This window comes from Scomber scombrus, chromosome 1 (genome assembly GCF_963691925.1).
Source record: "Scomber scombrus chromosome 1, fScoSco1.1, whole genome shotgun sequence".
Classification (NCBI taxonomy): Eukaryota; Metazoa; Chordata; class Actinopteri; order Scombriformes; family Scombridae; genus Scomber; species Scomber scombrus.
This window is the reverse complement of record NC_084970.1, coordinates 23021751-23049575: the sequence shown is the minus strand read 5'-3', so window position 1 is coordinate 23049575 and position 27825 is coordinate 23021751. Positions and strand designations below refer to the sequence as shown.

The window sequence follows — 27825 nt, the reverse complement described above, 5'->3', positions numbered from 1 at the left end:
AATAATGTTTTTTTCTTTCAGGTCTTGAGAGAAAATGTTTAAAAAACAATGAATACAGACCGAAAAGTTTGGAAAGTGAAAATGTCCATAAAGGCTGATTTTAAGAAGTCGTTGCTTCACATCCTCTTGGCGACTCGCTTTAACTGTTGGGAAGTTTTATAAAAAATGGACTTGGATTTCTGAGGCTGAAGGAGGCTCAGATTTCCTTCAGAAATGCTCCTCACAACTCTCTTAGGCTTGTTCTCCTCTGAACCTGACGGCAGACAAAAAAACCCCAAGAAATAGTATTAAAAGTTACACCTGCCTCCTGATGTGAAAACACTTTGGATACAAACACTCCACCTATATAATGTGGAAAAGCCAAAGCCAAAAATGTGTATTTATTTGCTAAATATCTAGTGTAATCATGTACTCTTGGCTATGACATTCTGCTGTGTACATTTCTATGACTGTGTATTTTTTCTATTTTTAGTGAATGTCTTTTTGAACTGTGTTTACATTTTTTTTTTTTTAATGTTGATACTCACCACCAAAACGATGCACCCTGAGTGGTCTCCGGGCCACAGAGGGGTCTTTCTTTATACGCTTCGGTGCAGAGAGGCCTTGTGTTAACTCTTCTTTGATGCTTCTACAGTGAATGAAAGGGAAAATAGAAAAAGCCAACACATAACCAAGTGTTCTTTAAGTACGACTGAATCCCTGTTTAGTATAGTTATTTTGGTGATAACTTTAGTTTGTTGGTTCCCAAGTAACTCACAATTCAAGTATGTTATCCACTGCCTGTATAAAACAACATAATATACATGCTTATAAGAGAAAATGAAGCGCTTACTGGTTGAATTTACGCTTTCCTTGTGCAGCAGACGTCATATCCATGTAGGTCGGGTTGGCTCGTCTCATTTCTTGTAAAGACGGGATCGGTTGCCTGCAGGGAGAGGATCACGTTAGCATAACATCTCTGCTGTTTGGACTAAGAGACTCCACATTGGGGAGAATCAACATCTCTGACACCTCTAGGTATAAAATGTGTAAATCAGTATTTTGGATTGGTTTCTTGTTTGTATGACGCTGCACAGTGACAAGATGACGTCCCCCTTTTAGCATCTTCACATGAGCTATCCGCAAGTTTCAGATTTTTCTAATTCCTGCCAAAGCAAGAGGAGGTTTGCCATTTAGCTGCATAAATAGTCTTTAAACACTATGATTGAATTGTAGCTCCAGATCCTCGTGCCATTGCCGATCATCTTTCTCTAATTTTTCTGCCAGCTAAACTTCATATGAATTTGTCCAAAAAACTGCCCCTCGTCAAACTCACAGTTCCTAAAGCACTTTTCCCCCCCCAGTAAAACTAAAACATAAACCTTCTTGAAGTGGTCGAGCCTCTTCCTCTAAATTTGTGTCATCATTTAAACTGTTAACACCTTTTGGAAAGCTCTTGCTCTTGTCACGAGAAATATTTATAGAGGTAATGCTTTCTCCTGCTATCTAAATGCACTCCTTTGAGATATGACCGGGCTGTAACAGGACAACTTAGTTACCAGGTGCTAAATGTGCTCATAAATTCTGGATTAGCCCTGATCTTTAATATTTGAGGAAAATCAATCCTTCATGATACAGTTTGTTTGTGTGTAACACAAATGATATCTGAAGCAGTTTGTCATTTTGGTGATAGAGGGAATGTGATTTTTTAAATTTTTTTGAAAAGATTTTCAGTTTTAACAAATTTATCCAGCAAAGTAAATAATATACAAATTCTTATGTAAGGGTTTCTCTGGTTGAAGCATCATTCACTAATGTAAACCCTCGCTGCTGCTATAGCTCAAAATGTTTTTGTTTTGTTTGCTGCTCTTAGTTGAAGACACTGGTACGCCACCACTGCTCAGCTCAGATGACTGAAGTCTCTTGACCCGATGTTCCAGTCTGGAAACCTGATGCCGATTTGACTTATAATATTTGCACTGTAGTCTCTGTTTTGTCTTCAATAAGTGTTCAGGGATTTACCCCTGTTGAATGGTTTAGTTACCACCAGGTCTGTGTCTTTTACAGAACTCTACAGACTTTTAGTCGGCAGCCACAGGGATGAGTTTAAGGATCACCTTCTAAACATTATATAGAACTGATTCCAGAGACGCCTGTGTTAGAGCCTCCTGAACCAAGTTTGTTCTTGTTTTCTGAAATAGAATTTTTTTAAAATATTATGGAAACGCACATTTTACTGAATACAATTCTGTGAGATTTCTGTGTACTGGATAGAGGCAAACTACTTATCATTTTCATATTTTATGGTTTTACAGAATAACTACTATCCAGGCCTCTAAATGTCTAAATCCAACTTGAGCTTTCGTTAAGTGTTTTTGCTATTTCTGACAAAAATAAGGAATGGTGGATCAATTTATGTAGTTAAGTACACGTCTCTCTGTCAACTGCAAAATTGAAAAGCTTGATTAGTGACAAATGAAGTGATTTTTGTAGACATGTATGCTGCACTTTGTGGCATGCACATGTACCATCTTAACTTAGAGTACGTTCTCATTCAGTTCTCTTGACAAGCGCTCACTGATGAACAAATGATTTACTAGCTACTAGCCTATACGCTAACAGGCCAATTGCTAGCTTATCAATGAATTTAGAATATTTGGTAAAATCAATACCCAATGGCTAAAACGTCCACGTGACTATGGGAACCTCCCAGAGAACAGGATAACAAACACATGAAAAACAGAGAAAATCAATGTGTGTTATATTAGCAGTAGTTAACGTTAGAGAGCGAAGAGCAGCAGCATCCTGCACATGTAGCAGCTAGAAAACTGTAATCTTCATTATAGACCACTCTGACTACATTTTACTGACCTTCAGAGGAGACAAATATCTTCTGAAAACTACGTATAAAAGAAGAAAGAATGTTCAGTCCATGAACAGAGAGTCAAGTTTTTTTTCACAATGTTTCCCACAGGCTTTATCTGCAGTCCTACTGAACTCAGCATTCCTAGTCTTGTTGGTGATGACAAAGACCAGAGGAGCAACATTTAACAACATTGCTCTAAACTGCCCAGTAAATACACTAAAATCACAGAGAATCGGACAGATAAATGTAAAGAAATCTAAAATGCTAAAGTTAAAAGTGGAGTCAAGAACTGCATATTTTCTCACCTTTTGGTAGGATTCTGTTTCCCCACACTGGTTTTGGGAGCACTGAGTGATTGGCTGGGAACTGAGAAGTCCATGGACCTTGATGCTTGACAGGGACCACCATGGCTTATTATGACAGTTGAATTAGTTGCAGTTTCATCATCACTGTCCAGAACTTCAAAGGTCATATTTGGATCCATGGTGGTGGAGAAGCTCTGAGGCATGGTCTGAGCAGGTTCTGGTGTGCACTGGAGTGGGTACATGCCTTCCTCAAAGGCTTGGGCCTGGGAGAGGGTCTTGGGGCTTTGTGGTGGCATCGATGCAGACAGATTTCTCCTGGTGGGCATTTTGGGAAAGGCTCCCTGTTTCACATCTGCCTGATTTCCTTTACCTATGGACCCAATCAGTGATCAACAGTTAATAGAAATCAATCAATGCAGTGGCAGTTATACGCAACAATGAATGACCTTTGAACAACGAACACAGAGCAGTCACAAAGGGAGTTTAAACCAAAGGACACAGTACTGAGCTCATTAGACACAGTAGATTAGTCACAATTAGTTTCATACAAAACTAAATGATCATTATCTAAAACACAATATTTGAATATAACAGATGGGAAAATGGGAATTGTACTTGCAAGTCAAAGGGGAATGCCCAGAAAATGTTAAGTCTTCTAGTTTTGTCATAAAATATTTCAAAGCACAGTGATGTCCAACCTGTGTACAAGTCAATTTGTGTATCCTGTATTTATTGGTTCAAATGTTGTGTGTGTTGTGCACTTTCTGGTCTGTTGCTCACATGGCATAGGATGTGGTACGATAACAATGGTGCCATTTTTTTGTGATTAAAATATGTGCAAATACAATTAACATTATCTTTCCCATTGTTTGTTTCCTTTCAGGGATACTCAGTTATCTCCACATAGAATATTTTGTTGGCATCCAACATGAGATTTGCAAAAAGAGAGAAGGCCCACTCATGGAAAGGTTATACCACCTGAACTGAAACTATAGAAACTTCAATTGATATGAAAGCTACTTTGAGCTACATATATTGTTGTCAGAAGAATGAATTAACAGGCAATAATGTTGCATGATTTCAAGCCCTCTTTGCGGTTGCCAGCATCTGTAACATGCCATCTTTGGGATGCTCTTATCAGTGCATTGGTAACATCTAACAGCCTTGAAAGTGAAAGCATATAAGACTCAATCTGTAATCAGTAATAAGTGCTGAAGTGGCAGCTATAGGCTAAACAATTTAAAAAACGTCAGCTGAGATGGATCGTTGTCTTAAGTTACACAAAAGTGTGATCAGCAGTGTTAAGAAATATTATGCAAGGCACAAGGCAATTAAATATTATGTCCTTGCACATATCAACATAAACTTTACAATTTCAAAATGGAGCAGTGATGTGTTATTCCCCTAAAAAGCACATTATTTTATAAATAGACCAGAACGAGAGGATTTTACCTTCTAAAATCCTTGGAACTTTTTTTTAATTCCCAGAGTAAAACATGGCCTCAAACACATGACTGTGAACTCAGCTTTTCAAAGGAATAATTAAATTTAGGTACCTAGTGCTTGTTCAAAATTGAGAAATATAAAAATCCATTGGTTAATATATCATAGGATAGTTTGTTGCTCTCATAACCTGAAAACGTATCATCCCACTGAGCGCCAGGGGACATACAGTATAAATCATGTCAAATCAATCACTGCTAATGCACTTATATTCACTGGCAGTTCTGAGATAGCCAACAGCCTTAACCATGGTTTAACACAACACATATCTCTCATGACTTTACTTCTGGCCATTGTAATTGTGTTAACTCTGAATTTAAAAAAAGCTAAAATAGGATCCTTTGCACTGATTCTCCCTTTTTGTTGAGCTGTTTTGAATAAACGAGCAGGTCAAACAGCAGGAAAAAAAATTTGTGTTTTTACTGCATTATTTTGATTATTTTGCAATAAACCCATGAACTGGAGGTCAGCAGGAAAAACACTGCAAAAGCTTTCACTGATTAGTTTTGTGGTACGTTCTGAACATGGATGTATTATATGAAGAAATCCACGGATGATAGGGGATATTTTCACTGCAATACAACAAATAGCCACTGGTGTGTAGGAGCACCCATGGAGGACGTGAAACTCGAAGAAGACCCTCTCTACAGCCAGTGTTTTGTTTGTAGACTCTGGACTACTGTAAAAAAACATGACAGTGCAACATAGCGGCCTCTATGGAAGAGAGCCCGCTCCCTATGTAGATATAAAGGGTTCATTCTAAGATAACGAATGATACAATAATGATTGTCATTTTCAGGGGATAATACACCAATTAAAACATACTTATGAATATTATATTCCATTTAAACCAAGTCTGTACAGCTAGATGCCACCAAATCTTACATACTGGATCTTTAATACATTGATGGTTTTGAAGCCCTGCCCAGGGTTTGAGGTGTAGGGTGCGCCAATGTGAAGAATGATCCCTTTTAAATAACAGTATAATGTCCTGCCAATGTAACCTCTCTGTGCTCAATAAAATAATAAAGGGTTAAAGTTAGCCAAACTATAAAATTATTACTAGACAGTGTTTTTAGTTTTTTTTTTTGTTAGCAAGAATTGCATATTTTTGATGATCAAAAAACCGACATTATGATCAGTCTGTCAATAAATCATAGCGTTAACAGACTCTGGATGTTATTTTCCAGCCTCATTAATAGTAGCTACATAGCGGTTGAGTATTGACTGAAAGCTAATGCTAGCGGATAGTAAATGTTCAAATTCCACTGCCTCCCAAACGGTGCAGGGATTGGCTGAGCTTGTATTCATTTGCAGTAATTATCGCACATTTTTGTTCTACTTTTTAAGGCACCTGTTATAGAAAGCCATGATTGCACAGTTAAATATTCATTGTAGAGTTCTGTTTTAATAAGAATACATTATGTTTAGCCAAAATGATAATGAACCTTCTGGACCTCTTACACACTAAAGCAGCATTATTAAGATGTATCCTAATACAATTCTATATTGATACTGATCAACACAGCAAAATGTATCATGTGATTTTGTGCCTCATCGTCCTGCTATATTTGAAAACGACAACAACAAACTTGTCCAGATTCCTAAGCAGACTGGGGTTGAATCACTGTGTCTGCATCACATTACAGAATACCATTACACTCATGGCATTTCCTGCAGAGGTGTGGTGGGGGGATGGAGGGGCTAAAAAGGCAAAATGCCAGCACATAAAGGAAGTGAAAACACTCAATGCAAAGGTGAATGACTAACTTATACATTACCCTAAATATCAAAATGCAATATTTAGCAAATGTGAGTCAGACTTCAGACAGCACACCGAGTGAGGAGACAGTGATAAATAGCCCTTTTCTGTGGCAGAGGAGTTGTTCCTAGCAATAAATGGCAGCAGAGTTCCTTCAATCACATATTTTTGGCTTGTAGGGGATTAATACATGCATGAGTTGCTATTTCTGGTGGAGGCTGCACTGAATTAGGGTCGCCTGGTTGCTGCTGCCTGTTTTTTATAGTGCGCCTTTTCTGGTTGGTGGAGCAGGGGAGTTTACGTCTGTTGACGTTTTTTCCTGCCCTGCTGTGGATCTGCATTTTCATGAATGAAGCTCAAGAGGGATTGGGAGGGTTAGATGCTAGACAGACAGAGAAAAACATTGGAAGGTAGGAGGGAAAGAAAAGGTAGAATGGGGGAAAAAAGGCAGACGAACAGACATTTGAAGCAAAAGGCAAAGCAAAAAATACACAGAGGAAAAAATAGAGAGAAGGGGAGGCTAGCTGACAGAATGGGGGAAAAAAAGAACAGCATTGAGGGGGCAGTGAGAGTTAACTGAATGAAAAATCATGCAGATATCAATGAATACATTTGTGGGCATGTTGTTATCATCACTGAACTGTGGAACACTTAAATGTTTCTTCAAAGTAATAACCTGTGTGCGATTTGCTATTAATAACCAGTCCACAAAGAGTTAATGCTCTTTCAAAAACCCCAACCCTCTCTAAAACCGATCACATTTGATTGGCTTAGCAAACTGCAGGGTGGAGCTATTTCTCATAACATGCTGCAGTGACTACCATTAAGAGCTGAGGAAGCAGTAAGGGACTGACGAGCAGAGTCAGAATAAGATCACAGCAGTTTGTTTGAATGCTAAATTAAACCCAGTCATTAAAACATTTGTGGTATTCCATCATCACTTCATCATTTGGAATTTGTCAGTAATAGAGTAGTCATTTAGCAGAGCTGATAAGGCTGCACGTCATTTGCAAGGCTACACCTACTGTGTGCGTATATAAGTGTGTGTGTACCACATGTATGTAAGGGTGGTTGCTCTGGAGTGAAATTAAGATGGACAGGGTGGTTTTGAAGGATGCAAGTGTGAGTCAGTGAATGCATAATTGAGGATGCACAGACTTATGATTTTATTAGAGAGATGAAACAGTGGCTACATGCTCCCAATAATGGAAACAGGACGGATGCAAAAACACTTATTTAAAGGCTGAATAAATCACACTGATTATATTATGCAGAAATTTTCTATTACGCTCTTTTAAGTCTCCATTAAAAGGCGTGTGTAGCCTTGTATTTTGTGTTAAAATGGCATGCATGCTTGGACAGTTAATTATTTCTTAATTATTAAGGTGCTGCTGCAAGACAGGCTGTGACTATCTACACACAACATCTGCAGTTTATGTAGATATTATTTGACATAATGTTAACATAAATCTTACAGCACATTTTGCTTTGCCCTGTATTACTGAAGATAAATTTTAATACTTATTTTACACATCTGGAGCTGATTAAGGAAAGGTACAGACCACTATATCATTTTTATACTAGTGTATTTTGTTGTTCATAGCAGGGAAAGTCATTATAAAGCACTATTCTACGAGCAGACAGTGATAATAAACAATTTATATGTGTTTTTCACACACTAAATCCCAACTCAGTTTACAGTGAGTGTGTCAAGTGCTGCATTTGACACAAACTGCAAACTGGACAACGGCCATTTAAGTATGTGTTACTGTTTGTTAATCAAAGGTAACTATATTAGTAAAATAAGAACCTGTGCAGGTGTACACACTTATGGAGAGAAGACCAGAGATTAACTGTGAAAGTATAACATAATTTATTCGAAAGAATAACAATAACTGACTAAAGGACAGAAAAAAGCAACAATACAGTATAACTGGATTGACTGGCTCATAAGGCATGAAGAGGTGTCAGGCGGACAGACCTTAGAGAAAGAGGGCTTTTGTTTTACCAGAAAAACTTTGAAAACTGTATCAGAGTTCACTTTTTATAATAAGTTGGAGGGAAATTTAATAGCAGTAGTGACATAGCCCCTGGTGCTTTCATATTTCATTCCCATTCAAGGAACTCTGGTCATCTGGCAGGAGTATTTCCTTTAAAAGTTAAATTTCCCACAATATGTTTCATTGAAATGTAGACCACCTGCAATAAATATCATTACAGCCAATTTGAACTGCAATATTTCACAAAAGTTTTTGTGTTACTAATCCCCAAAGGTTGTGCATGTATACTTTCCCCTCTATAAAACCGGTTGCGAGTGTTCACATCATTTCACTATTCAACTTTGGGCCAGGACAGAATGTCTGCAGCAGAACTATAAATCAAATTATATTACATGTCCGATTTTTATTGTTTATTTTAATACTCTGAACAGGTCCTGAGCTAAACAGCTAAAACATGTTCACCAATTAAAAAAAAGGCAATATCAGCAACACATTAAAAACATAATTTTACAATCTTTGTGTTGTGCCTCAAATAAAGGGTAGCATCATCTCTCAAGGTGTATTAGTAGTAAGTGTGATTGATTGACTGAAAGGTGACACGGAGAGAGCAAATGAGTGTATGACTGATGGGTGGATTTTAACAGGTATGCAGGGGTTGAGATTAATGAATAGAGCATGTTTTTGCAAAGACAGTGAGAGAAAGATGTACCTTTTGGTGACGGAGCAGCATGGCATAGTGTTTTTCTTTTTGTGCGCCCCTCTGCACCTAAGTAAAAAAAAAAAAAAAAAACCATGAAGAGAATCAACAAGAAAACCATCAACATCACCACAAATATAAATCAGGCAGCTTAAAAATCTACTGTAACCTCTTAGAAACATTCAGCCAGCAAACTGTGTTGCGGTTGCTGTGTAGAATTTTATGTTTTAAACAAACATCATATATCCTTTAAACTTGAAACTATGGCACTGAAGGTGCTAATATTTGCATTCAGTGACCATAAAATGTGACGTATTACTGAGATGAAATTAAATAGAAATTTCCTACAACCACAGTAAAAACAAACAAGGGGTGGAACAGAGAGACAGGTGCAGAGTTTAGTTTCTGACAAATGACAGACACCATCATAGTAATTGAGTGTTGTTGGCCAGCTTTGGTTCATGCTCCACTGTCTGTCATGGCTTATATGTCATGAGGGCATGGCGCTGCTAGGTCATGCAGGGATGACAGTTAAAAATGAACTGTGTTATCTCACGGGTCCCACAATACACACTGGACCTGGACGAAAGCCAAATACACTGGGCCTCACTGAGATACCTTACACAATACCCAACTAACGTACAATAATTATTGTCAAACTGATCTCACATCTGTATAATCAGCTTTAATCTTAAATGTTAGGCCTGCCACATTACAGAACCATCAAATGAAAAAAAAAAACAAACCTAATTGAAATCAAAACTACACACACATTCAAACTTTTTCTACTTTCAAATGTCGTCTTTAAAAGGTGAACTTTTCATTTTGACTTTTGGCAAAACATTTAGTGGGAAGTGTTAACACAACAGAGGTGATCATCTATTAAAAAAGATGGGTTTGGAGCACTTTGGTAGCCGAGTGGTTACCGTGCATGCTGCATAAATGTGCATCTAATTGCTTTTTATAAAATGTATTTAAAAAACAAACAAAAAACCACCAAGAAGTCAAATCAATGGACTTGTCCCAGAGAGAATAAACCATCTATTGTATAAAGATAACTTTGGGCTATCACCCTCTTACTAAACACACACACCAAAATTAATTTACTGAGGCCTCATGTACCTTACTGGGTTGCCCAGTAACGTCAAAACAATCTGAAATTAACATCTGCTGTATTACTGTTCGATCAGTGATGTTTGTCGAGCTGTAGCGTATGACGCCTGATGGCTGAACTCAACTTCAAGTAAACATATTTAAAAAAACAAACAACTTGGTACATTATTTAAAAAACATCAACGATCCTTAAAGTCAGAGAAACGAATGGCCACGTGACGTTTTCTCCCTTACTGGTTTGACATAGATTCATTCACTGTGAAGCCTCACATCCTTTCACATATTCAGGGAGGGGGAGGGGTGAAATTGTCACATGCCCTTGATAGAGTTAATTGAGGGGGGCAAATCATTTATATGTAATCATTGGGGCGACTTTCCTCGCCATAAAGTGACGCCTTCCCTATATTTCTTGACACCAACACAAAGATGGTGGATGTATGTGAGTGAGATATTGTTTTATTTTCATTAACTCATTTATTTAGGAGCTGGATGGTGAAATCTCAGTAGCTTTTTAACATTAAAGGGACATTTTTTTCATAGAAATGTCTTCATTCATTCAATAAATTATCCATTTGCCACCATTTTAAGTGCTGAAACAATTGGTCAATTAATCAATAAATCAGTCACTTGACTGAGAATTTAAATAATTGATAATTCATTTATTGCGAAAATAAAAATGAAGATATTAGTTTGTTCTAACTTCTCAAATGTGCAATATTTCCTGTTCTATATCAAGAATTGATCTTTTAAGTTTTAGACTGTTTAACTATTTTATGTCATTTTATAAAATAAACAAATAACTAATCATCTAAAAAATATTCAACAGATGAACTGATAATGCAAATACTCATCATTTCCCCTACCAAATATTCCAAAAATACACCAATATTTAACGTTTAAATGTGAGGTTAAAAAAGGATAAGGTGGAAGTGTGTGATGACTTACTGCAGGGGCTACTCTGGTGATAGTGCAGATGTGAGAAAGACAGGACAGGTGCCAGCTCGCTGCAGAGCCCAACGCTTCCCGCCTCGTTTGCCTCCTGCGTTTCCTCTTCACCTTTCAGATTCTGCTCCGCCCCTTCCTGGTCTGCCCAAACCACGCCTCTCTCTCGCAACACAACATGCTCTAGTTCTTGGTTCTCTGACTCGTCTGCTGCTGTGATCAGCCCAGCCCCGTGCATCGTAGAGTAGTGCCGACTAAAAGCTGGCAACAAGATGTTCATCATTCTGAAATGCAGTGGAAGAATAAAGTGTGTGATATAACAGTAATAATTTACTTAATTCACTGGGGATTCATTCCAAGTATTGTTGACGTACTTTTGCATGCGCTTATTCTGCTGATCCTGCAGCGCAGTGAGCTCGACCATCTGCTTGATGTGTTGTTTGAGATCATTTACCTGCAGCTCCAGTCTGTGGCAATGCAAGTCCTTCTCTAACACCTGAAAAAGGGGGAGAAGAGAGGTCAGGGAGTAGAAATGATGATGCAACAGCCGATCTAACATAACAGCATATTGAATTAGCACTCTGGTTTGCAGAAATAAAAAGAAACAAAAGGTGGTAGGGGGTCAGGCTACTAGAGGGATGCAAAGTTCTGTTTTCACCCATGTTTCACTTGCAAAGCTGTCTGCTCTGGGTAAAGGAGGGGAGAGAGAGAGAAAAAAAGACCTCTGACGTAAAGAAACTACGAAACAACAGCAGAGAGAACATTTGACCGGTGGGTGCGTCATAGTTCTGGGTCAGTTCCTGGAAGAAAGGATAAAGAAGAAAAAAATAACATGGCCATGGTTTTAGGTAACTGGCTGCTGTGTGAGGGATGAGTAAAGGGTATTGATTTATTCTCTTCAGTGATCCACGAGTGAGCTGGAGAAATAAAATGAGCACGGTTCTAATTACTGGGAGAACAGATGGGAAGAAAACAAAGACAGTCACGACACCAGGAGAGACACAGCCTACCTTCCAAAATAAACAAACAAAAAACACCAAGCAATGAGTTTTCAAGGATGTAACCCACATTGTAAATTTTTTCTTATATCTAATCATGCTCATTCTTTTGCTAACATTAAGTCAAACTATTTCATCATGTTGTCAAGTCATGAAATGAAGTATGTAGTTTTACTTACTGAATGCTTCTATTGACCTGCAAATACTGCAACAGGCACTGTGGTTACACATTTTCGATTAAGTTTAATCAGTAATTAATCACTTTGACATAACTTCTACTTGCTGTTGTTACAATTAACATTCAAATTAATGGTTATAACAAACCATGGAGCAAATTTAGGGCTATTAGGATTATTTTTTAGCACCAGTAAATGTGATAGGGTCAGTAAGTTCTTCTAACCTTATCGTCCGACTTCAACAACTTCATCTCATTCTCGACGCGATGAAGCCAGCCATCATTGTCCAGGAAACGTGTTTCTGCCTCCTTCAAACGTTTGCAAATGTGCTGCTGCTGAGTGCGTAAGCTTGCAATTTTCCGTTCATGCTTACCAGTGGCCTATTGGAACAACAAAAAGGCAACTGGAGTGTGATTATGAACCTTCCATTGTTTTTCAGAATATTAGTATGACATACTATTAACTCTGTATGTGGTCAAAACAGAAATAATTACAGCTCCAAGCAGCAATATGGCAACCAGGCAATTTACATTAATTAAAATCATTTGTTAATAATTCTTTGATGGAGAGGTAAATCTGAAACAATTTATTTTAAAATCAAAACATAAATGAAAGTTTTAAATGTGTTTGTGTCAGGCAGACTTAATAATACTGCACTCAGAAGATATGTTCCCATGGTTTAATTTGCATTAGTTTGGATGAAAGCGGAGCATGCTGCAAAGTGTGGTTGAAAAAGTGAGAATTCACATTTTATACATCGAATGGCATTTACGGGTGGGACAAACGCTTGGACTCAAATTTCTGAGAAAAGCCAGGAACTGGGGAGCAATGACCCTGTCCTGTAGTGGCGTAAATGAGAGGCTCAGACAACTATAGAGAACAGAAAAGTAAAATGATGACTCGGCAGCTGTTTTTCTGCGGGGATGATGGAATGTGTGGATAGCAGCGTAAGCATCACCTACCTTCTCAGTCTTTTCCTTGGCACAGAAATATTGGACCTGCAGGTTGTCCTCCTCACTGTAGCGCTGGCGCAGCTCATTCTCCTTCAGTTTTCTCTCCAGATCCAGCTGTTCTTTCCTGATTTGGGCCCGGCTAGAGAAGATTTGCTGCAGGTCTTCCGACACCCTAGAGAGAAAGGGGAATGAGTGATGTTCAAAAATTACAAACTGACTTAAAAGGGCTGCACTAGGAAATTTGAAATTACAAATGTCAATTAATATGAAACATTTAAAGTTATATTAATATTCTAAAAATGGCTTTGGTTTGATTTGATAATATCACAGAGCAGGCCATTGTAGTCACAACTTTTTTATTTTGCAATCAAACAAACAATCTGATTCAAACATAAGCAAAAGGGTCACGCTACAACTACACATGAATATATTATGTATGATGTATTGGGTCTTAAATAGGTACACCTGTAAAGTTGAATGCAATCCCATCTTTGTGAAGCTTGTAATGCTTTGTTTTGCTCATACTGTCAGAAAGGTTTTCTTTAAACTTTTGTAATTTATGGGACTGTAGTCACTGTTTGTTGTTGTTGTTTTGGACTGCATTATGTTGAAAGGCTTTTTGTAATGTTTTGCCCACCTTGATTTACATACATGAAGGGGACAGAATATTAGAAGCACCTCTTAGTATAATGCAATCCAGTAAAACATCACCATCACCACGGGGATTCTAGCCGGATGTGATTAGAAGCTGCTTGCCATGCCACATGTAAGGACTGGATTTAATATATTGCTGTGCCGAGAGCTGCTACAAACCACTAAATCAAGCATTTAACGTGTCATAAAGAGGCCACGAGATATTTTATCAACACATTTAAGCCAGTTTTAATATAGCCATAGCGACTCATAATGATCATTTAAAAGTAGTCTGATCAGTCATCAGATCAAGTATTTGCCAGACTGATGTTGTTGTTTAGTACAATTACTTGATGATATTTTAAGGCTTGAGCTGATTAAAAAATCATGTGTTTGAGATGGCCTAAGGGCTCCACAAGATGCTGGTTCTTTTTTAGACTGAGCCAGAAATGTATTCTTAGCTATATGATGTATATGTATTCTCAGAATAGAGCTAAACTGATCTCGAGATTGGATGCAAGTGACTGTCTAGTTGAGTTAAAGCAGGAGGAGAGACAGGAGACGCACGCAGGTAAATAAGACTGGAGAGCTGTCGCTGAAATGTGACTGCACTCTTCAATGTAACTCCAGTGACGTAGGAGACGTCGTGGCCTTGCTAGACTGCTGAATTTTTAATAGTGTGAGAAGCGTGCAGCCTCTATTCAGAGCCTCTCACTGTGCGAGTTGTGAATTCTGATGCCAGTGAATGAAATGTGTGGGAGTGAGACTCATTCAGCTTTTCCGTGTCCCCCGTCCCCAACCCAAATACCCCGACAGATGCCACTGTATGCCTTAAAGACGACTGGAAGGGATTTGGTTGATGTGATTTATGTTGAAGAAATAAATGTGTATATCTCATTTCAGTTCAAATAAAGGCACTACACAGTGGTCCCTGTCAAAACTAAAGCTCCACATTTAAAATAAAATAGTGAAACTAATGTTGATTTTAGCAGTCTATCCAAAACTAGTATACTTTTACAGAAAAGGGTAACTGTTTATTTGTGGCAGATAGAAAATGACAATGGAGAGGCTTGAAAAACCAAGATGCAATTATTTTTTTCAAACATAAAACTGCCAAGGTCAAGGCCAGTGGTTTTCAATCCTGCAGCATGTTTTTTAATCCAAGATCTAAAAAAGAAGTATTAGTTATTATTCTTTATTATTATTATTATTATTATTCTAATTTAAACCTAGAAAAAATATTTCTTTACCACTTTTATTCAATTAATTACAGATGAGCTCTTAATATGCAGGTCGATTGAATACAGTACAGGTCACGAGTGAATGTTAAAAAACAATTTAAAAAAGTCTTCAGGTATTAAAACATTGTTGTGTTCACATTCCTACTTGGTCTTGAATCTATAACAATCACACAAAATACATATTTAAAAAAAATCATATTAGGGATCACATCTTATTCATGTGATGCATTTCATTGACAGATAATGTTACAGCAGGACATCAGACAGCTGTATGTCTATCATGAGTGTAAACTAATGGGCTGTGAATCATAGAGAACGGCAGCATTGTGGAAAAACAAATTGTGTTTTTTGATTGGACTTTTTCCAGGAAGTAACTGCTTTCCAGGAGGCCCAGGCGCCTGTTTCATGGGATAGCATTTCATGGGATGGCAGTAACACAAACAAGTTGTTTAAAAAGTAAAAAACAAACAGAAAAACAATGTGTACTGCAAGCTAATCTACACAGGCTTTGGGATTGACTGAGCATTTCATCAGCAATTCAGTAGCACTGGTATTGGATAGTCAAATCTGACATTTTGTTTACAGTATCACGACGGGTAGGTCAGCTGTCAAAAATACTACTAATGCACTGTGTCGTGCGAGTGTGTTCTGATGGCAGCAAAAACAAGTAAGCAATAACCAACAGTTACCAACAAAGCGTCTAGAGCTGCTTTCAGGTTTAAAAATCGTTGTGCTTCTATTTTAGCAAAATACATTTCTGACTGTCACTGATCTCTCTACAGTGATTACAAATCTCTACACTACTGCACCATTCAACCTCAGGATTGCCTCTCTTTTGCCAAAGATGTAGAGTAGCTCTACTGGTTTCATCAAACTGAAGTCCAGCATGCACTGGATCGGTAATACTGACTGGGCGTCAGTGCTGATGATATAAACTCTCCTGAGTCACGTGCGGTAGAGCAGGCTGCCATTTAATATGTGAAGCAAAGTAGTTTTCCACCAATCATACAATCTAAGGGCGCATCCAGCCAGACTCCATTCATAAATCCCAGGTTAAAGGGGACTTGGCTGTAGGCCAACGTTATTTTCTGTCACAACACGATTAAAAATGTTTTCCGTGTTTGTCAGGTCTGCTCCATTCAGCTGACACATAAGCAGACTAGCATATCTTGATTTTCACACACACACACACACACACACACACACACACACACACACACACACACACACACACACACACACACACACACACACACACACACACACACACACACACACACACACACAGTATAGACTGCATACTGCACTATTGAGCCACCCTGAATCACTGCAGGGAAAATGTATTTACTGCAACAGTCCTATGGAGCAGTATGAAACTACTACTACAAACTACAAACTGCCAAAATTACTGAATTTCCTTCACAAGGTATCCGGGTCTTTTATAGACAAGGTGAAGGTCCAAAAACATCTGCAAGAAGATCACAGTAGTACCACTGATCCTTTGCTTCGAAAGGAACTATTGCTATAAATTACTTGGGATCCTCCCGGAAGAGATGGAGAAAACAGGCAGCGAAAAGAGCTTCTAGGCTAATTTGCTTTGTGTGCCACAACAATGACCTGGACCCAGATAAATGCCAGAAAATGGATCGATGGTTGGATGATAGGTCACAATACAACACAATTTAATACATTGTAGATAATTGCTAAAGGAAACCTGTTAAACAGGCAATCAAGGGTTTCTTCTCTAAATTGGATTGGCTTCACTATAAAAAAACACACACTATATAAAAAGATACTTTACATGGCAAACAGAATTGAACCAACACCAATGTTCATGCCTGGTTTGAAGCTTCATTAAGCAACATTTTTCATGACATTAAATCAAATCTCAAAGTGATGCTAATTGTAACGATTACACTGAGAATCAACACCTCAGGCCCTCACTGTATTCGACTTTCAACAGCTTAAAGTCCACTGTTTTAGCCTGTTAAGTAATGAGAGCTTTTAACGAACACTTGTATAAAGCTGTTTGCTTCCACTCGTGTGAGCCAACTGTATGATACCCTCCAAGCACAGAATGGCGGTGAGCAGAAATGTAAGAGTAGCCTAATAGCTAATATATAGCAAGCCAAATCCTTATAGTTTGCAGATTGGTGTGATGGCGATGTGTTTAAATAAACAATTGTTTGCTAATATGCTACCTACAGGCACTTATCATTTATTAAGACTTAGGTATTTTAAGCCTGTTCAGCATATTGGTCAACTGTGGTTGTTTTAAATGTGCTATGCAAATCAATTCTGACTTGACTTGACACTAAGTGCTGAGCTGGCACAATCAAGATTTATAGCAGGCAAATTTATACTCTATGACATTTACTGTACCATAAATACCATAAATAAATTAAATACAATAAAAAGTAGCCTATTAGACCTTCACTCCTAATTTGATAACCGGGACCAAAATGCTTAATTAAATCTAAAACTGTCAGGTCCACTCACTGGCTCTAAAGCCACAGTAACCACTGGTAAACCCACAGTTCCCTTAAATATATCGCTGCTATGCATTGGCTATCAGTGCATGTATATAAATCATCATTAAAAAGGCACATAAAGAAAACTACTGATATGTCTCAGCTTACACCCTGAATCACAGTCATGTAAATGCTTACCTTTTGAGCTCTGCTTGTTTCTGGGAAGAGACTGTGTTAGTGGTACCAGGCACCGTGTTTTTCTCCTCGTATTCTTTTAGTTTCCGCTTCAACTGTACAATCTTTAAAAATGTGACAGGACATTGAAATCATAATCAGACATGAGCTACTGATAGTAAGAACTTTTGAAATGAGATATTGCGGAAATTGTGTGGATTTTTTTTCAAAGTCAGTGCTGTAGTGTCAGTTGTGTCAAATTACCTCTTGTCTTTGCTTCTCACATATCACTGCATACTGGCCAATGTGACTGTCCAGGCTTAAAACATTACTCTTCAGCTGTGTAGAGAAGACAAAAAAGATTAAAAAAAAAAAAAAAAAATCATACATTTGTAATCCAAGTATCACAACAGTTAAATATTACAACTTACCTTCAGTGAAATCAACATAATAAATAAAATACTAACCGAGGACTTAATCTCCTTGGCCCTGTTGGCGTACTTCAGTGTGTTGTGGGTGTCGTCATATGAATTGGATGAGGGGCTAACATTGGCAATCATAACCGTCCTGCAGTTGCCTCCCAAGGAGTCTTTAAGTATCCGCGTCAGCTTGCTGTCTCTGTATGGTATATGAGCTTTCTTACTCTGAAACAAATGAGAAAAGTTAACATTAGCACAAGATGTAAGACCAAGTTGGTATTCACTAAAAGCAACTCAGAAAAGATGATAAAACTTTGGGATGCCACATTGTTTACTTAGAAAATAAATCAAAGAAATGTTTGAAAGGAACAAACACTGAATCTATGAAAAATGACAGAGAAGAGAACTGAAAACACTCTGAAAATAAAGCAGAGAAATGGTGTATTATTGTCGTGGTATGTAGAGGAGGACAAATGTGAAGTACGCCTTATATGCATTCTCCATCTGGACAAGGTCCATGAGTGAGTTTAGTCAGATTACACTATCTGGTGGGGACCAATAAATGTGACGAAGAACAAAACTCAGCATGGAAAGCTCATTTTAAAGTTAGCAAGATCCACAAAACAGGGAACAGCCATCTACAGCAGTGGGCTGAAGCTTCTCTGCAGCTGGTCTGTGAACACAGCTCAGTCTGTAATAATGTCATTAGATAAACTACAGCTGCTTAGGTGAGTCACAATCTCATGGGCATTGGGATTGCAGAAAGTCACATTAAAATGAAATTAACAAGGGAGTGTAAAATGATCTCTTTTGGGGTTTGCAGCTGTGCCTGCACTTCTCCCTGGAAAAAACCCTAAGTCTACATCTGGATTCACAGACCTTATAGTTATAGGTCATGTCAGGTCCTTGCAGGGAGTTACGGAGTAACTGTGCCAATATGGTCAATTTCCTTTTTAATATGAACAGGAATTTGAAGTTATTATTTCAGCAAAGTCAGAATTTTAAAATAAACAACCATATTTCACCAAACTCAGATGTTTGTTTTGACTCCATACATTTGGGCAATCTTGAGGATTTTATCATAGATTGTAGTAGGTAACCCTACAAGTTACAGGTAAATGGAGGGACGTATGGTAGTGTGAATGGTAGGTGTGAAACAATTATATTAAAAAAAGGTGTTGGGTTCAGCAGGAATAGGGCTTTTTCTACGTTCATGTGGACGCCCTTTACGTATCAAACAAGCTTCCATCCACCCCAATGATTTCAGACCTGTTTCTTAAACCAGGTCATTCATGCTGCCAAAACAACAGAAATACATGGTTTTAAGTATTTGGCTGATGGTTTTTCTTACTGTCAACAAATCTAATGTGCAGAGCGAAACCAACAATGAACTCATCCGACTTACAAGTATTGTGTGTGTATCCAAAGCTTGATATATTGTATTCCTCCATTCTGTAGAAGTCTGATGTTGTCCAAAAACTATTAAAAACACATCAATGAACCACACTAATGCACTAGGGGACATAAAAATGGTGGTTACTGTAAATTGTTTAGAAATAAGATAGCAACCGTCAGGAATGAGGTTCCTTGTACAGCAGACGCCACTGCACACGCGCAAAAAAAGAAAAAAAAGGCGCCAAATCCTTTAAACCACTTTTGTTCCACATCTTTCAGCTTGCAAACAAAACTGCCTTTATCAGAAGATAAGAAGGGTCAGGACACATTATATAATACATTACTGCAAATTAATGTTAAAAAGACTGTTTGTCTATCAAACAATTTCTGGCAACAAACTCAGATATCTCATCTGCTTCACTCAGTGCTGCAGTTACATGTAACACATGTGTAATAACATAACATTTCTTGTCACTGCTTCATGGTTAAAGCTCCTCCTTGACAGTCATTTCAAGGATGTTACTGTGAAGCAGGCTACATAGTCAATGACCGCTAAGTCATGGTGCCACAGTGACAAAAGGGGCTGATCAGGGTAACTGCATGAAGGCTGGAGAAAGATCCTTGAACAAATCACTATTTAACGCTTGCACATTGTAGGTTTTGTTATTTAAATACACTTTAAGCAATCAGTAATAGACAGAAAGTTGACAAGGTGACAGAAGGTTTGCTGGTTAAAATTGGTATCACAAACGCAACTATAGCTGAAGGTTGAAAACCTTGAAAACTCAACATAATAAAAAAAAAAACAACAACTCAGCTTTCTGTCCACACCATAATGCAAAACTGGTACTATGAAATGAATCCACTCTGGACAACACTTTCAGAAAGCATAGCTGTCATGGGTGGGAAACACTGACCTTGAGTGGATGGAAGGCCAAAACAGAGATAAAAGGATGTGTTGTCAAATGTATCTGCATTAGTTTGGACATAGCCTAAGGCAAGCAACGTACAACAAAAACCTCTGTGCAGCACAGCATGAAGACGACACACTGAACTACCCAAACAGAAGAAGCAGACACTCTTCTCACTCAAACAAATAGTATGTCAGCCTCGACACAAGTGGAGACATTCTTTCCTCTAAACAATGGCCTCAACATGAATTCCTCTCCAGCCTACAGTTAACACTGGAGCACCAATATCCATGGGGATGGGTGGGGAAGGAGTGGGGATTAGTGGTGGGCATTGTAGGCTGAGTAGATCCCACTGAGTCCATGACGGAAAACACTCAAGAAAGATGGGCGTGGTATCGTCCTAACTCACCAGTGCCCATTAGAGAACACAGTATTAACCCAAGAATGAAGTTAACCTGTTGAAGAAGGATCACATTTCGCGGTGGCAGTGGTACATTTGTGCAGCACTTCCTAAATGTATGTGGCCTGCTTGTCCCTTGAGACTGGTGTGTAAAATGAGAAGACTGCTTGACAGGTTAATGTATGCAACTGGAATGAAATAATACCCAAATACTCAGCTGACTGTGTATGTCTCAAGCTCTCTGTTTCATATGGACGCAAGTGCTTCAGTTTAAATACACATATTACAATCTTTAGAATATTATGCAAAATTTGCATATGAGCTGATGATATATTTTGCTGATACAAAATAAAAAACAACACTGCGTGATAGCAGAGGTGTAAAACTCAATGCACATGTGATTGTATCAGTGCATATCACTGGACACATCTCTATGTAATTAATTTTTAAATGTGTTGTGACTGCAATAATGAGAATGACGGCACAACACTATAAACATTCTCTGTATGTAGTTGTTGATATTGAGATGAGATTGTAACGCCACATTAAAACTTGTGGTAAAGTAATGTGAGTGGATAGTTGTTAATATACAGTATTTTTTATGTCACTGTAATATGCTTGTGTTGGTTTTTAACTGTAAAATCGTGTTTAATTTTTGCCCTATTTGTAAAATACTAAATTGCATTATTTGTGAAGGTTTACAAGTAAATTATCATTTTAATTTTGATTTGACAATCCCAAAACAGAATTGATTTCTTACCAAACCAACCAAACACTTTGTTTAATCCCTACTGACAATGCTGTGTGCTGCCGTCTTTGCTAACCAGGAGGTGTCTTGTGTACATATAAATTCAAAACTATAAGCGTTACAACAGCAAGCACACAACGCTGTTTGAATGTTAACTCTTCTGTGAACAGATTCCCGATAAACAGTTTCAGCTGTCACTCAGACATCTGACAAATTGCTCTCAGTAGATATAAAATGCGAAACACTCCTAAATATTTGAAACGGAGACCACATTTTACAGTTTCTCTTTTTCCACAATGTCTTTTACTCGAAAATGGTGACATATTTGTTTGTACTGGTCACGCCCCCAGCTATTATTTGAGACTCCGCCATTACTGAATGCCATCTTTTATATGAGAAATTATCATGTGCAAAATCACATATTAAAAAGGGTCAAATTATGATCAGCAACATGTTGAAAAGGATACGTTCACAATTCAAGTCTTAAAAAAAAAGAAAGAAAAAAAAGAAAAAAACCAATGACATGATAATACGAACATTAATAATTGTGTTGCTTGTTGTAATCATTCCTCCATACTGACCATTAAGAGGATACCTTCCCAATGTCGATCCAATGATGGGGGACTAAATGTACAGTACTTGTCTTTAATTAATTAGTTGGACTTTATACAATATTTATATACTCCTTTAGATTCATATTTAGACTGAGCCACACATTTATTTATTTATCAAACACCTGAGTGTGTTTTCTGTAAACATACTGGGACTTCTGCTGAATCACTGACTGTCTTAACTAATCTAAAGCATACATTTAACAGAAATGAAACTGTAATCAGGGCTCAGATGTCACAAATAATTACATCCAAATAAAAAAGTCTGACTGGATCTCACAAATATGGACTCTCCCAGACTACCTGCTCTTAAACTGCCAACATAACACTGGTCACATTACAATATGAAAAAATAAGGATGCATAAAAGCAAAGTATTAAATTGATCATCACACAAAAAGGACACTTCACAGTGTTCACTCTCTCTGTACACATGTAACTACAGGTGCTTGCTTGTTTTCTCTGAATACAAGCTTTCACCTCTTTATCTCTTTTTTGACCATTAATTAAAGACATATTCTGTTATTAACATTATCAACATCTGTACCAACATTTTTTCGATTTTAACGGTTCATAAAACTTGTAGGAAACACCTGTGGTCACCAATTTAAAAGGCCGCTGCTCTCCTCCTGTCAGCCAACATGTGTTGCGGCCAGCATTTAAAAAGGGACGGACAGAACCATCCATCAAACAGAAATAACAAGACTTTGCATCTGCCCTGTGGACCACTGGGACCGTCTTTACCTTAGCACCATCGGTAAAGGACTTGTTTACTTCCTGAATCCTGTTACCTTCAGGGAAAATCAAGAGAGCAGGTGGAGAACCGGGCCAGAAAGTCAATACAATAAAATGAGGGAAAAAAAGAAGACTTGGTCAAGCCAAAGAACAACTTATTTTATATGTAAATATCTCATGCTAAATCCTGTGGGTTGATATGATTTCTCATAGGTCTACAATATCACAAAATTGAAGATCTTCCATAATTTAAAATTAAAATTCTCGCCAAAGACATGGTAAAAAAAGAAAAGAATTGCCTTAAATTTCAAAAATCTAATTTGTTGCCTTTTTAAAAATATCCAAGGACAAATGGACTGTGACGTTATTGTGCAGACACTCTGTAAGTGATCTACTATGAAAAGTATATGTACTGTGGGTAGGTTTGGGCAATATATCAATATTATTATTATCGACATTGTGATATGAGACTAGACATCGTCTTCGATTTTGGTTATTGTAATATCATGATATGATATAAGTGTTGTTTTTTCCAGGTTTTAAAAGCTGCATTACATTAAAGTGATAATAAAGTAATTTTCCAAACTGTTCTATTATTTACCTTTATCCAATTAGTCATTATATCCACATTACTAATGATGATTTATCAAAAATCTCGTGCAAATATTTTGTGAATGCACAAATTGTCTTGTTAAGGTATTTGGTCAAAAGTATTGTGATACTTGATTTTGCCTACACTGTGGGGTAATTTGAACTCACCTTAGGGTCGGCGAGAGCATTGATAACATTTCCTAAGGCAAGGAGTGAGCGATTGATGTTAGCACCTTCCCGTAAACGTGCCCCTTTGGCATTGGTAGCGCTGGCTCTCTCTGAGCCTGCCAGATCAATTAGGCTCATTTTGGCGACGCAGACATTAGGATTGAGGCTTGCAGTTCTGTCCTGTTGTCTCAAATATACCTAGAAAAAAGAATACAAAACTATCAATTTAAGAAAATCAGCAAGCAAACTGTGATGCATTATTACTCATCTGTTGTTAAACATGAACTTGAAAGATATTTCACACTTCTTCTGATAAACCATCTTATTAGTTAATCATTGTACGGTTATGTTATCTTCTTTTTAAGTAATGATATCATGCTGTCCTTTTGGATTTGAATAAAGCTGAACTGAAATACCTGAAACACAGCGTGGGACCGTGAGGAGGTGGCATTCATATCAGTGGGGTGCTGCGTCCTGTTTCGATTGCCAGAATCCAAAGCCTCGAGAATGTGCTCGGCAGATTTGGGCTGTATAGGGAAAAAACCCCCAACAAAAACCATAATTAACAGCGTGTGACCAATTAAAAAGCCCCATTTCTAAACACCACAGAAACAGAACAATAAGGGGGTTCAACACTAAAACTCTGTATATGTAACCCAGTTAGAAAATTTGTACAAAAATTACAATTATTGGGATTTGACAATTTTCCCAATGACTAAGGAAAACATATAACAATCTATCCAACAAAGACTACACTTGTTCTATATAACTGATATCACAACCATCCTTATATTTGGAGAGAGGAAACCCCTAGACAAAATGTTTGACTGAACACGTCTTTTCCAATCATGTTTTAATAACAGTGGTGCATTTTTAGGTATGAAGGCTCACAGAGGATAGCATCTCTTGGCATTTATTCTTGTCCAACTTCTACAAACAATATTCTTAAGACAAGATGCTGTGGGGTGGTGCGTGGGATACATGTTGTTACAAACCTGATGCAGCGTGAGGCCCTGAACAACCACTCCTTTAGAACTGTCCTCTCTCACTGCAAGAGGCCCCGCATTAGCTAACAAGTCTCTGATCTGTTCATTGTAAACCTGTGAACAAACAACAAATGTTAACTGTAAATAGAGCCAAAGACATTAAAACAAGGTTGCTGCACACTTTTTGAAATCAAACGTAATGCTTTTCAAGATCTTGACAGATAAATATAATACTGTTTCCACAGCAAAACAAATGCACATTAGAGCTGAGCTATATGTTTGAAATCAACAATATTAATAATATTAGTAATTTTTCTGGATATTTTGTATCTCAGTAATACTCTTCTGTAAAATCTTATAATGTATTCAAATGAATAGCAAGTGCAATGAACTTTACATTACATTGAATAAAACTCTGTGTTAAAAAAGCATTTAAATTTAAAATGTACATTTCAATAACAATTTGCTCATGTAAAACAATGAGGCTATTCTGGTCGTTCTCTCACTCATATACTAGTTCATTCTCCACATTAATACACATACACTTTACAGTAGATCTATCTTTCATACACTTTAGCCCATTAAATCTGTAAACACCAGCTAAGAAGTAACTAAAATAAGAGTCCGCTCCTCTCCTTCATGTTGGCTGTATTACCCAGTTTCTATCACAAATAACAGAGGACTTCTGACTAAGTGTCTTTAGCTTAGCATCATCTGCAGTGTTTTGTGTACTTCTTTAATCATGACAATCGTGACAGCATGCGGCCTGAGCAGAATGAATCAAAATATTACCAGAAAAGTCGCAAGTAGTTACTATAATTAAAAACAAGACTTCAAGACAATATATGACGTTAAATTCTGAAAATCTTATTATTAGAAAAGGGTATAGAAAAACATGATGAGGAAAAATATTCCCTTTAACCTCATTAATGCAGAAAACAGCTGCAATACCTTGGGACAAATCCAGTGTGATTTAATTACCAAATGATCATTGCAACTAAAACCATTTGGTCAGTGCCACAGAATCGCTGGTAAAACAAAACGGTAAAGATTCAAACATTCACCTCGAGATATGAGAATGCAACAGCAAACTCCTTCTCCTCCTTGGCATCATCCATGCGTTTGAACAGGTCTTTCATGGTGCGGTACATGACCCCAGGTTCATTTTGTGAGCCAAGCATGGTATGGGTCTTGCCTGCTCCAGTTGCACCATAAGCAAACACTACAAAAAAGAAACAACTATAAATTAAACATGCATATAAAATAACAATGCTAACTGCAACAATAGCGAAGGCTATACAGACATTTGCAAAGTGAAATATGGGAACTAGAGCTTTAACTAACAAATTATTTTCATTATCTATTGAATGATCACAAGTAATTGACAATCTGCGTTTTCAAAAGCCAGAGGACTTAAGAAACCAGGAATTATTCATACATAACAAGCTGGAACCAGATATTTTTTAACATTGTTTCTTTAAGAATGATTTAAAACGATGGATCAATTTTTATAATTATTGGCGATTCATATTCTGTTGGTTAACTAATTGTTGCAGCTAAACAAAGCTTAGAAAAGCTGTGCTTGTTGTGAAGAACTTGTCTAAAGAGAGTCTAACTACATTAGACTCTAGGCTGATAAGAATTAAGACTTTCTAATTAGCCTGGATCACAAACAATATTGTCCTAACACCCTTTCAATGACAAGCTCACAGAAAATTCTAATGTTTTTGGGCATGTGGAACAATCTAATCACAAGCTAAAAGTGAATATTCTGTGTTGAGTATACTGCACAGCAGAATCAGGATTTCTTACCAAATCAGCATTTTCTAATGTTTTTGTGATGGCTCTCTAAAGCCCAATCCGTTTCTGGCCCTGTTTGCAGCATGTACACCAGCTATCAGAAGTGCCCCATTGTGCTGATTTAAAGCACTGGAGCTGCACAGCGCTGTGAGCTAGTGACCAGCAAGTGAACCCTAGAGCAGACAAAGTAAAGTAACAGCAGCCACCAGTTTCAATTAATAATATGGCGGTGTGACTCAGTGAGCCATGTTGAGAACAAATAAATACACTGGAAAGAACATGCCTCTAAAGTAGTACAGCTGTGTCTCATAACTGCATTTAACATCAGCATATGGTTGATGAGAGGTTGTCAAAAATCCTGTTAAAGTCTGATGTTCATTGCCAGCCTGCCATCACTGTACAAAGTATTACGGTGAGGTGAGATTCATGCTATATTTTCTTCATGCAGAACCATTCAACTGTGGAAAATATTTAAATTGATTTACTTATAATAATGAATGCAGCTTTATTACTAGAGAAAAAATAAAATACAATTCAGCTAACGATTAGAGCTGTATTGTTTAGTCAATCAACAGGCAACTAAATTGATAATCAATTTATTGTTTTAGTAATTGTTTTCATGAAAAAATGCCAAACCTTTCCAGCTTCTCAAATTTCATGATTTGCTTGTCTTCTGTTTTATATTACTGTAAATTGAATACTATGGACTACTGGACTGATGTTTGGAAACAAAGAGTAATTTTAAGATGCCACTGGAAAATTCTGATGGACATTTTTCATTAATTTCAGATACTTTAGACAATACGACTAATTGATAGATAAATCGATAATGTATTTATCAATTTGTTACCTGTGCAGTTAAATCCATTCATCACACCGTCCAGCACTAATTTAGTGGTACTCTCAAAGATGTCAGCTTGAGTAGAGTTCTCGTCAAAGACATGGTCAAAAACAAACTTAAGGTCTTTGTTGGCCCTCTTGTTAATGTTCCTTTTTCGCACTCTTTGTGACCCAAAACATCCAACTTCCTGTTCCTTGGGGTCAAATATGAGCATGTGGTTGTCAACAACCTGGACCACATTGCGACAGTTTTCACGCTTCTCTCTCTCATTGGGCGGCCTCACTCGAACAACCACCTTTACGTGGCTGCACACGTCACTTTCCATAGTGTTCCCTCGTCTGTGACTGGAGTGTTCCTGCAAACAAAACAAAGGGTTAACTACAGTTTTCACATTACAAATTGCAAACC

At 37.5% G+C, this 27825-nt stretch overlaps 1 protein-coding gene across 1 annotated transcript; it reads right to left on the bottom strand.

Moving 5' to 3' along the window:
* On the bottom strand, positions 1-27742 carry kif18a (kinesin family member 18A). Its single transcript, XM_062416225.1, has 17 exons — positions 27427-27742; positions 25841-25998; positions 24786-24890; positions 24207-24317; positions 23791-23988; positions 18281-18457; positions 18078-18152; positions 17838-17938; positions 13304-13466; positions 12566-12721; positions 11542-11663; positions 11171-11451; positions 9125-9181; positions 3151-3520; positions 833-925; positions 528-628; positions 1-253 (listed from the first exon to the last, which is right to left on the bottom strand). The coding sequence occupies exons 1-17, from the start codon at positions 27740-27742 to the stop codon at positions 117-119; spliced, it is 2721 nt and encodes a 906-aa protein (XP_062272209.1). The 3' UTR covers positions 1-116.
* Between the last annotated feature and the right edge of the window lie 83 nt (positions 27743-27825).